General features: G+C 42.8%; 1 protein-coding gene across 2 annotated transcripts in view; it reads right to left on the reverse strand.

The window, feature by feature from the left end:
* Positions 1–12,270, reverse strand: part of Dpysl3 (dihydropyrimidinase like 3) — a 110,536-nt gene that overhangs the window by 25,461 nt on the left and 72,805 nt on the right. For both annotated transcript variants that reach the window (XM_055622679.1, XM_055622680.1), the window contains exons 2-5: positions 8,773–8,861; positions 6,162–6,346; positions 3,878–4,042; positions 1,124–1,185 (exon numbers count right to left, since the gene is read on the reverse strand). In XM_055622679.1, the coding sequence (XP_055478654.1) occupies positions 1,124–1,185; positions 3,878–4,042; positions 6,162–6,346; positions 8,773–8,861 (501 nt within the window). The remainder of the gene's footprint in view (positions 1–1,123; positions 1,186–3,877; positions 4,043–6,161; positions 6,347–8,772; positions 8,862–12,270) is intronic.

The raw sequence follows: 12,270 nt of genomic DNA on the forward strand, positions 1-12,270 counted from the left end.
AAAGAAAAGAAAAGAAAAGAAAAGAAAAGAAAAGAAAAGAAAAGAAAAGAAAAGAAAAGAAAAGAAAAGAAAAGAAAAGGAAAGAAGGAGGGAGGGAGGGAGGGAGGGAGGGAGGGAGGAAGGAAGGAAGGAAGGAAGGAAGGAAGGAAGGAAGGAAGGAAGGAAGGAAGGGACAAAAACCAAAACAAAACAGAGAGGAATGTAGTCCAAAGACTTTGGAGGAGGCCCTGTCTCTATGAAAGGCTTGTCAGGGTTTAACACAGAGACAGGACTGATCTCTATCAAGCCTTCTCTCTGGCATCCATCTCTAATGAAATAATTTCCTATTGAGCTGAGACATGGTGTCAGAATTCTTTCAACAAGTGCTTCAGGGGCTGGAGAGACAGCTCAGAGGTTAAGAGCACTGGCTCTTTTTCCAAAGGTCCTGAGTTCAATACCCAACAACCACATAGCGGCTTACAACCATCTATAATGAGATCTGGTGCCCTCTTCTGGTGTGTAAGCACACATGCAGACAGAATGCTGTATAAATAATAAATAAATGAATCTAATAAAAAAAAAAAACCCAAACAAACAAAAACACCTAAGTGCTCCTAAAGTCCCTAAAGGCCTGGTCAAATTTAACACATATATTCAAGGTCTTACTCTGAACTCTCAAGACAAACTTACACTTATTCTCCACCAAGAAAGTAACTATTTGCATTTCCCCTGGTTGGTTCAGATCTACCAAAAATCACACACATTCATGATTTTCTAAGGAAAGGCAAACTGCTACAGTAGTGACGGCCAAGCTGGTACAAATAGCAGGGATCCCATCTGATATTGTGAGGCAGAGACCTCCACATTTTCTCCAAGTTTGGGAGATGTTTGGAGACAGTGGCATTCCTCTTATTCTTTAGGACAACTGTTGCCAGTAGAAATTCAAGCTTCTATCTGCTTTGCCATAGGTACCCAACCCATAAACTTTAAAATGCAGTGTGAGCTGCAAGGGCTTCAGTATACAGCCTGATGCAGTGGCCTCCCACAGTAACCACAGAAACTCATGTTCCAAGGACCAAGGTCATCAACAACAGTAGGAAACCCATGCAGACAATCCTAACCACACAGCCAAATGGGGTGTTACCTCTGTGTTGGACAATTGATATAAGTCTTTGTAAGCCATGTAAACCATGAAGGAGTTAACGCCTGCAAGACAAGAAATGGAAGAAAACCAGGAAAAAAACAGTATTAATTATCACCATCACCTTCTCAGGCCTATCATCCACAGGCCATGATCACATTGCTTGGGTGCCTACCCAAAGAGAAGAGAGACACTCTGAATGCCTCATCTTAATCATGCATGCCCTCTCTTGCTCTGTAAAATCCATACTTTGTAAGTGGTCTCCCAGCACAACGGGGTCTTCTTCCGCATCCTTTGCCGATGCTGATTCCCGGCATTGCAGTTCAGAAGGTCAGCAACTTTGATATTGTTCAAAGCAAAGGAAGCAGATACCAGAGAAAGTATGCCAGCATACCAGCTGGGCACAGACACGAGGGTTTGTAACACCGGGATGCAGAGTACACCACAATGAGCTGGGACCGACTTCTCATAAGGGAGTAGCTCACCACTGAAGGAGGTAACACTTTTAAAGGTCTTTAGTCCCTGTGAGGCAAGCATTTGGTCTCCATGGGGATGGGTTTATGTCACTATTTAATGAATGACAAATCTATCCTAAGCTGCATCTCTCTTCCTGCTTTCTACAGATTCAGACATATGCCTGTCACCGACCTCTGCAGCACCATGTCTGCCTGCACGCTGCCATACTTCCCGCCATGATGATAGTGGACTAAACCTCTGAAACTGTGAGCCAGCTCCAGTGAAATGTTCTTGTTTGCTTGTTTGTTTACATAAGGGTTGCTGTGGTCATGGTGTCTTCACAGCAAAAGAACACTGACTAAGACACCCGATTTGAAGAATGAATCTTTCACACAACACTATCTACATTTCAAATGTAGGAGCAAAAATAGATATAAAACCTGGCCTCGGTGAACTAACAGATCGGATGGGAACAGATAACAACTTATGCCTTGAAATCAGTGCCTTGGATTTAAATACTTGAGTCATCAGCATTATAGGAAATGGTGCATTTGATTCTCATCCAAAATAAATAGGTAGGTGGAACGGTGGAACAGAAAATAATTTTGAGGTTTAACCATTAGGGTCAGTTCAGCCCACAGTTTCCCCAGCCAAAAGTGGATTATAGTTCAAGAATGTCCCTACTCAGCGTGGGTCAGGGCAGTTTTCCACAGCTTTCCCTCTTTCCGAAGTCATCCTCCGAATGACCCAGGCCCTGTGTGCTCCTTGAAGCCACTGAATTTTCTACTGCGGTTAGGATGCCGCGTGACAGGCACCAGGGAAAGAGGGAGGGGCTGATCGCATGTTTAATGCTCTCAGAATTGGGCTGGACTTTTGGGGTGCAGCAAGGGAGAGAAAGGAAACTGCATCCTGTGGGGGAGTGTCCTCTCTGCTCCAACACAGGCGCCCGACTTTCGGCTCCAGTTTTCGCAGTGACCAGACAGGGCTTGCGCTCTGAGCATCCGCTCTGCTGCCTTGTGTTGCGCTGCTTTCCTCTGTACTGAGCCTTCAGCAGAGGCTGTTGCTCACCCATCACTGATGTCCTAGATCGCCTTACAAAACTGAGCACACATATGTACGTGTGCAGATATACACAGACTTGCATATGTATATGTGTTCCTGTGGGTGTTACATTTCTGATGATCTGAACATAGGAGGAAACAGAGGCCAGAAGAATCTAAGAAGATAATGCAACTGAAATCACCATCAAAGTGAGAGCCTCCACCAAATACATACATACATACACACACATACATACAAACACAGACACACACACAAACATACACAGACACACACATACACACATGTACACACACACACACACACACACACACACACACACACACATACACACACACACTACATTTTTTCAATCCTAACCAGAGAATCAGTCTATCCTTGCTCCTGGCATGGCTTAGCCTTTCTTGAGGTGCAATTATTATATAATATTAACAGGGTTAGAAATCTTTGCTCTCAGATTTGTTGGCAATGTGACTCATGGAGGATCAGTCATCTCGCCTCAGTTTCTTCCTCCATAAAACTAGCCATAATGCACTGTGCTTTTTAGTCTTTTTGTCAGCTTGATTCAAACTATAGTATTTTGGAAGAGGGAACCTCAACTCAGGAAATGCCTCTACCTGTGGGCAAGCCTGTACTGCATTCTCTTGATTGCTGGTTGATGTGGGAGGAGCCCGCTCACTGTGGACAGTTCCATCCGGGGGCTGGTGGCCCTAGGTGCTCTAAGAAGGCAGACTGAGCAAGCCATGAGGAGCAAGCCAGTAAGCGGTACCTCTTTGAGCTCTGTACGACATTTCTGCCTCCAGGTTCCTGCCCTACTTGAGTTTGTGTCCAGATTTCCTTTAGTAATTCACTACCAGCAATGAGGTGAGATAAATCCTTTCCTCCCTTAACTGTTTTTTGTCGTGGTGTTTAATCACAGCAACAGAAACCTAAGACATTCACGGAAGTGAAAAACATCATCTTTGGGTGACTGCTTACTACATGTAACCCTGGGCAGACCGACTAGTGCTCTGCTTTTCCGTCTGCAGAGTGACTGACAGTGTTTTTCACATGAGGATCCTGTGAAAAGTAAAGTTGCATAAACATGAAGTGCCTGAGACAGACCTGAAGCCCCACACTCAGCGCTCGTGCCTCAGGTAGCAGGTTCTAAACCAGGGGAGTGACTCATGTGAGTGGGACACTGTGGGAAAGACAGACACGGCGGTGGGGAAACAGGAGGCTGGAGAGCACGCTCGGCCTCACCTTTGTCTTTGCTGAGGTTCTGCACTTCCTGCTTGACGCTGTCATTCCAGTGGGTGATGTCCACATGCAGAGCGTAGTCACAGCAGCTCTTCCCATCGGCCCACTCACGCCACTTTTCGTAGGCCTCGGTCAGGCTGGACTCCGGTTCAGGGACCACGTGGTCAACTGAAAGACAGAGCTCAAAATGCGTGACTCAGAAGCAGCTTGGCTCCCTTCCCCCTCCTTCCTGCTCAGCTCTGGCTGTACAGCCTCTGCTCCTTGGCGGCTTCAATGACACTGGTGCTTTAAATACCTAACTTCAGAACTTTCGACAAGTGCTTAGCTTTCTGAAACTTCAGTTTTCTCTTATTACCATGGATCTTAAGTAGACTGGGGAAGCGGGTATGGTAGTATTTTCCATCTGAGTTTGCTGTATGATTAAGTGATAAAATGCAGTTCAAGTGCCTCCCTGATTGCTGGCACAGACTAAGTGGTCAGTAAGTGTTAATGCGTCATGACTACCTGCTTTATACGCTGTGACTGCTGGGGCTGAGTCACTGTTAATGAGCAAAGTTGTGTATCTGGATAGAAGAAGTTGTTCTAGATACATGACAGGCGTCAGCGACCGAAGCCCCTGAACTGGCCAACCAGAACTAGCTTCTCTGTGGTCAAACTCACAGTTTCTTTTCCCTGCAACTTCACTTTTTACAGGATCCTCATGGGATAACTACTGTTAGTCACCCTGCAACCGTAGATATTTTAGCTAACTGTGGTTGTTATCATAAGGATTAGGCAAAAACTCCACTCTCACCGTTGCCCCATAGGTATCTAAGGTAAAGTGTAAAATTGGTTCAACTACCCTGAGAATGACATTGAAATAGATATCAAAAACCTGGACATTTTCAGACCTGACTCAATAACTATTCTCATGCCTAAAAATTGTATCTAGGAAAATTAGTAGTGGCTGTCAGCAATATTTAGTTTCTAGGGTATATGGCTAATGCATTTATGTAAATAAAAACTGGAAGCAATTCAAGTTGAAAAAATTGAGAAGTTTAACTAAAAGCATAGAGACACATTCACAGACTGATGAGAGACATCTATTTTAAAAAGCAGTGATAGAATATGAACAGATGAATGGAAAGACATTCATGGTCTATGACTTAGTAAAAAATGGCACCTTGAAATCAGGCACAAATAGGACGATCCACAGTTGTTAAATTGGAAACTGCACAGTAGCCAGCTCTAACAGTGAAGTAGGGTTGCTGGGCTCCTTTGCTTTCTGCACCTCTAGCATTTCTAAGTTATTGTGGCTTCCGGTCAGCTTTATTTTTCACCTAGAGCTCTCATTTTCCCTCTGCTCCTTCACTAACATAGAAGGCCAGGTATATGGAACATTACAGGCATGTAGAACAGGCACAATTTACAGGCATGTAGAACAGGCGCAATTCCCGGCTGAGATGGCAGCCGGCTAAGCCAAAGCCAAGAGCAAGCACTTCCTCCCTTAAAGGAGCACAAGTGCACTGAGGAGAAAGTAAATGCATCCAGCTACATTACTAATATCTGCAGGACATTAGGGCTTTCCTGGGCAGACAGCTGCTGAGAAGTCAGCTGGCTCCTCCCGTCAGCTGGGGAAAAGACTCAGGGCTCCCTGAACTGCACCTTTTATGGCCTGGCTGCAAGTTTTCTGGGCTTCCACATCCTAGTTAAAGTTGAACCCTGCTAGCGGTTCAGTCAAAAGAAAGGTTGAGACACACTGTAATTCTGGCTCAGGCTGCTCTGTGCCTGTGGGTAGAGGGATCGGATGTTAAGTAAGCACTGTTCTGTCTCCCAAGTTTGAGGCTAGCTCTGGGCCAGCACCCAATTTGTTGAGACAGGAAGGACTGCCTGAAATGTTATCAGTTCAGTAATCCAATGGCATGCAATTTCCTGAGTTTCTCTAGAATTAGTAGTTACCAGAAACAAAACAAAACAAAAATAAATAAAGGAAACCACTCACAGCTTTTCTAATCTCAAGGATACAACGTGGTCAAAACACAGCAAAGGACCAAATGGCACTAAGTTCACCAAGAGCCACTAATCTCCCAGGAACTGTCAGTCTCAGTGACTGTTCTCACTGACTTATCTTTCTCTTGGTTGCTTTCTGGGCCATGAGGCTCATGGATCTCCTTTGTGTAATTACAGGAAGCTGGCAGTTCTGCTCTGTTTCTCCCACCGCCAGGAACATAAATCCCATGAACCAAATTGAGACAGGTGTGTGTGGTGTCAGGATTATGCAAGGGATTTGTCTGCCCTGAGGACCTACTGATCATGGTGGTGCCACCTGCCAAGGCAGCCTTTGTCCCTTGGAAGAAATCATCCACTGTGGTCATTCCCTTGTAAGGCATCTGGAAGTGAGTGTGGACATCAATGCCTCCAGGGATCACCATCTTCCCATTGGCCTCGATGGTTTTCACACCTCCAGGGACAATCAGATTGTCTCCAATTTGCCTGGCGAGACAGTGGAACAACTGACAGTTAAAAAGAACAAATCTCAAGACAAGCATTGGTTCTTCAAAGTCACTTAAGTCCTGTTGTTTCCAAACAAGGTAGATAGGTGAGTATACAAAATTGTTTTTATTGACACAATATTATCTGCATGGGACTATGTATTGTCGTTTGGTATTGAAATCTATGGATTTCTGATGTCTAGAGTACAGCATGTGACTGATATTTCTACATAATTATTTTCATGGCTTCCTTCAGTCGGTTTTCTTCTTTCTAATGGTGTGGGATAATTCTGGGGAATGCTATGAGGAGTGTGAAATATGACTATTAGGAGCAACAAAAGAAGATAATGACTCAGTACAACAACAGGTATGGGAAGTTAGTCATCTCCTAAGCATGTTTTCTGTGCCCTCATCAAAGGCTTCTGCTTGAGTCATTTCCCACCTTAGGCTCCTTTTTACTATTTCACCCTTCCCTGACCAGCCGATGGTGCCTCGCTGCATATTCACAAGGAAAGAGTCAATCATACAGGTGTCTCCCCCACCAACTGCTTCTGTACTGTTTGTGTCTCAATAGAGACTTCAAACCAAGAGGCGCGATTATGGCAATCTCCCTAAGATGCAGTGGGACCCAGGAAGCTTCAGAGCATCGGGGAGGGAGTGGGGAAGAGCCAGAGGGGAGGAACTCAATGAGTACTTCAAAGGCGCACCTCAGGAGAAGGTGATAACTATCTCTCACAATGCTGTTTGCAGTTCTCTGCTTGCAACATTGCTTGAATTTTTTTTTCTTTAACTTTGATTTAGGCATCTATCTGGTCAAGCCTGTGCCCGTGGCACACCTAGGATTCACAATTTCTATTGACACTTACTATCTCCTCTCTAGAGCTCAAGTGGGCCCCACTGTTTGTGGTATGAATGCTTTCTCTTCTGCACACAGCCAAAAAGATTCTCTTGGGGAAATAAAAAGTCCACCACTGACTGGCAAACTCTAGGTTCACAGCTAATGTGTCCCTGATGTACCTAAGAGTTGAGCTTCACCACATCACCATGGGGACAACTCCAGGGTCACCACAATTCGAAACACATTGTGGAAGAAATACAGCCTCTGGTTGCAATTCTGCTGTAGTCCAGATTCTGCCCAGTTCAGTTCCTGTTTTTCCTCCAGAAGAAATTGAGAACTAAGAAGGTGAAGAATTCATGGGCCCATAAGTCATGTGTGTTTATACATGTTTATGTACATTTTTTCACTCATTTTTAAAACTAGTGCAATACCTTATCTGAAGCAGAAATACACCATTCACTTTTCTCCAACACACTAAATTAAGACCATAGTAATCTCTAATAGCTCAGTTTCCATCCACTCATTTAGTCATTCTTCTGCTGGAAGCCGCGTCTAACCTGTGATTGTGGGCTCCAGATGTAGGTTACCTGGATTTGTAGTCTTGGCTCTGCTAGTTACTAGCCATGGCCAAGTTACTATTTAATCTCACCATGCCCTAATTCTTTTGGTTATAAAATGTAATAACTCCTCAACGGAGCTGTGTAGATTAAAGTTAATTCCTACTAAGCCCACAAAATGCTATTAAGTACATCGGGGATCAATAAATATGAGCTGTTATAATTAACAATTGCTCCCTCTGAATTCCATCTAGCCTTCTATTCAGTACTTGATATTGCTATTAGCTGTTAATGCTGGATCCTATAGTCTTTGTTAAAATATAAGGTCTCCAAATAACTGAGGGGTGCTTATTTGAGCATGCGGAATGTCTGCTATAGGATGTGACATAGCAGTGTCCACCATTTTACACAAATGATTTGCTGTTAGCAAGTACCCTTGCTACCAGGATGAACTGGATAATCTAGACATATACAACATCTTATCAATATGGTGGTGTACCCTATTGTTCATGACATAGTATCATGGTAATCAAATTCTGTTCTGAATTTTACTATTTTAAAAAAACTTATAAACAGCTTCTTCAGTAGCAAATTATTCTACAGAAAAATTGTAGATTCCTAACGAATGTACTTGTAAAATATGCCAGAAATGTATGTACTATTTGTACCCTGCTCTTTTAAGATTTAACATTTTCATCAAGTTCACTTTTAAGTATTTTTTTAATCTAAAGCCTTACCTGTTTGTTGTTTTTTTAAAGTCTGTGAATACCATGATTTCACTTTAGAGTCTGTTACAGACACCGTGACATTGTTAGAGTGCTGCCACTCATGCACACTTCTCAATATCCTTAAAGAGGGGGGTTACATCATCCAACCTTCTATGACACATGACGTTCTCTTTAGTACAGTTCGCACAAAGGGGCCCTCAGAATAATTCTTTTGACCAAATTCAGAGTATTCACTTTATGAAATTGAAGCTTCTTCCTAGGCAGAGAGGAAGTAGAAAAGAAGTAGAAGGTTTCATGTACGTACTTTATCAAGCCATCCTCCATGTAAATATCAGCATAAAAGGACTGGTCATCATTGACGATTCTCCCTCCCTTGATTAGAAGACGGTCACTCTAGAAAAGAAGGAAGACATGAGTCTCTGTCACAGCACCTGGGGAAAAGCGTCTTGCCCAGGTGTTCCCAGCTCACTCTTTCAGACATCTAGCAAGAACACAGTGACCGCTGCGTGCTCAGTGAATTACACATATGAATGTGGTATATTTGTTGGGGAGCCAGGTCTAATTCAACTTATTCCAGTGTTTCACTTCCTGCGTCTGCAAGCTGTCGTTGTCATAGGCTTTTAGGAGTACTTGTATGACCTGTGTTGTTTATGAAACACTCAGTTCATGTTAAATCACAATTTTGTTAGATGACAAAGTTGTAATGTATAAGAAAACCATTTTTGGGAAAAGACAAAAAAATTATTGTACTTATTTAACTTGGGAAGGGGAGGAAGTATGTATCATTTATATTTGCTTTATTATATTCGGTATTTCTCACATTCTCTTATGTATTTCATGTTTTTTTTTCTTTTTTAATATCCATGATACATAGTACTGAGTTTCATAGGGTCGTTTTTTTTTTTTTTTTTTGTACAATATATGACACACTTTGACTAAGAATGAATGCACTTCCCTATTGCTTTCATCATGAGAAAAATAAAGTCTTTTTAAAAACTTCAACTTGGATGAAATTTGAGATTGGAACAATGAAAAATGCTCAACGCTGGTCACAAAATATATACATGTGTTCTTACATGAGAGGAACATCAAATCAGTGTCCGGTACTGCAGATCATAGACTGCAGTAAATGAATGAATGGAGTACAAGGTTATGAGCTGTGCCTTTGTTGAGCCATGGACTAGAAAACTCCTTTCAGAAGACTGGCTGATAGAACGATGGCATGGATAGAGACTACCATTTCATTGGATTTGATGAAGAAATCAACTTGCAGACTTTAACTTCATCCACCCATCCATCCATACATCTATCCATCCATCCATCAGTCTGTCTGTCCATCCAGCCAGTCAGCCAGCCACTAGTCCCTCATTGATTTGTCAAATAATTATTTACTATTGCATAGGCATGGAAAGCAGAGTTGCTGCCTTCATGGAACATACAGTGTAGTTGAGTGATAAAGAGATGCTATAAAACAAGGTAGAATTGGCTTCAGCGTCATTGGACACAGGGAAGAGAGGTTAGTGTAGGTGGAAACTATGAAGGGTTCTAGCAAGAAGAAGAAAAGGTACATGGGCTGGCAATGTAGGATTTTTTTTTCCAAAGGGACAACATGTACAGAGGCCTCAAGATAAAATGAATATTTGTTTCTTTGAAGAGCTGGGGAAAGTCAGTCACCAGAAGCTTCATGCTCAAGAATGACATGAGGTAGGGAGGCAGGGTGGCTACTCACACTGGTTAAGAGCTTAAGTCTAAATGAAAATACACTGAGACACAGGGAGGATTATACGCAGAGGAATGAGGACAATGTGGAAAATGCAGGTCTACATCTCAGTGTCCAAAGATGATGATGATCTTCACTACAGAGAGCTTAGCATATAGATCCAGGCTCAAGGTCAGAATGACTTTGCAGTCAGGACCACGTAACTCTACGACAACTTGGATGTTCATTCCCTGTCCCCTCCCTTTCAACAGGAGACAGGTTCATAGAAGAAAGTCCTATTGTCAGTTGACTTCTGGATTCAGTAATGAAAGCTGTGATTAAGGCTAGAAAATGAGAGATGGCACTCTGGTCCCATGTGGGACACAGAAAATTACCTCTTTACTCCTGCTTCCAGGTGTTACATGAGAATAAGAAGTTTCATCATGTCTTATCATCACGGGAGCAGATTTTTCAAACTTACAGATTAATGAAGTAGTTAGAAAAACTTTACGTGTGCAGCAAAGAAGCAGCATGGTGGTCAAAAGCAAAGCTCCACTACACATGACCTATCAGCCCCACCTGTTCTGAGTTCTGCCTCCATGTCTCTCCTCATTCTGATCCTGTGTTGTCCTGTATTCAGCTTAGTGCTAAAACTATAAACATGGAGTTCTCATTATATATCAGGTCCCGTGGCCCTGGCAGATATATTCTCACTGCCTTCTTGCGAGTTCATCTGGCATCTAAGAACATGGGACCAGAGTGCCATCTCTCATCTAAGAACCATCTTCTTTGTCATGCCTCTATCCATAAGGTTTCTCCCTGATACTGCCCTTGCCCAGCAAGTTTCACATACTTCTACTTCAATTAATTCTGCACGATTTTCGTGTTCTACAGAGGCCGATTTATTATCTTCTGACCAGACTGACAACTCTGTCCATCTTGGGAACATGTGTCTTTTTATCTCTTAATCTTCATTCTCAAGAGCTGTTATAGGTTCATCAAATAAATGGAAGACCAAGACATGGCAGTGGGGGTTGGGGGAGAAGGTTGATTTTAATTCTAGAACTAGGGAAGCAGAGGCAGGTAAATCTCTGTGACGTCAAGACCAGCCAGATCTACATAGCAGCTTCCAGGCCAGCCAGAGATACATAGTGAGACTATCTCAAATAACTAAGCTAAATTTTAAAAAGAAGAACATAAAATTCTTGTAATTTACTGCTTTCACAGCACTGAAAAGTTATGAGACTGCTCCGTGTCTATGCTTCCAAACAAGTGTATACATAAGAGAAATATACATTCCCAGTCCCTGCCCTAATCTAGAAAAATCTATACTTTATGAGCTCCACACATGGCTCTAACACAACTACCAGCTAGCCTATAGTCAAGACACAGAGCAATACCAGGAATCAAAGTCCAGTTCTGTGTGTCATAGGGTAACAGTTCCTGCAGGAGCTGCCTGAAGAAGTAATTGAGGTAACTGTGATCGCTCAGCTTTTTGTTCATTCCCACAGCTCGAGGCTTTTCTTTATCTTTCCAGCAAAGAGCTGTGTGAACCAGTTTTTGGAAAGGAGCCATGTTCTACCTGAACTAAGTTATGAAACAGGAACAACCTAAGGATCCTAAGCTCTGAGCTTTCCTCAACAAAAACCAACAATCAATAAAGGGGCAGGTGCTCTCTGGGTAGCCTTGATGTTCCCAACAAGGACAGCAGGAGTGGATCCAAGCAGGATCAACACTACTGAGGATACATCATTAGGCACTCTTCAAATGGTAATGAGATAAGCCTATTCTGGTTTAATGAAGAGGGATCTAAACAAAGTCCAAAGACAAATGATAACCTTGTATAGGATTTTTGGCATGGGGGGCTGATCCGTGGGTTTTAAGTGTTATTATCTGCTTCCATTATGCAAAGCAGAAATATGAAAAGTTGAATTAACAGATCACAAAAATACACTTTCCCTGGGGGCTCTTCAACTTGCTCTCCATCTCCCCCACAGTGATGCACCTGACTCATTTTATTCCCATGTTCAAGGGCTTCATTATGAACAGCCTTGTTGGAAGAAGCCTATCACTTGGAGCAGGCTTTCAGAACACATAGCCTTG

This window comes from Psammomys obesus, unplaced genomic scaffold (assembly GCF_907164565.1).
Source record: "Psammomys obesus unplaced genomic scaffold, mPsaObe1.curated_primary_1811, whole genome shotgun sequence".
Classification (NCBI taxonomy): Eukaryota; Metazoa; Chordata; class Mammalia; order Rodentia; family Muridae; genus Psammomys; species Psammomys obesus.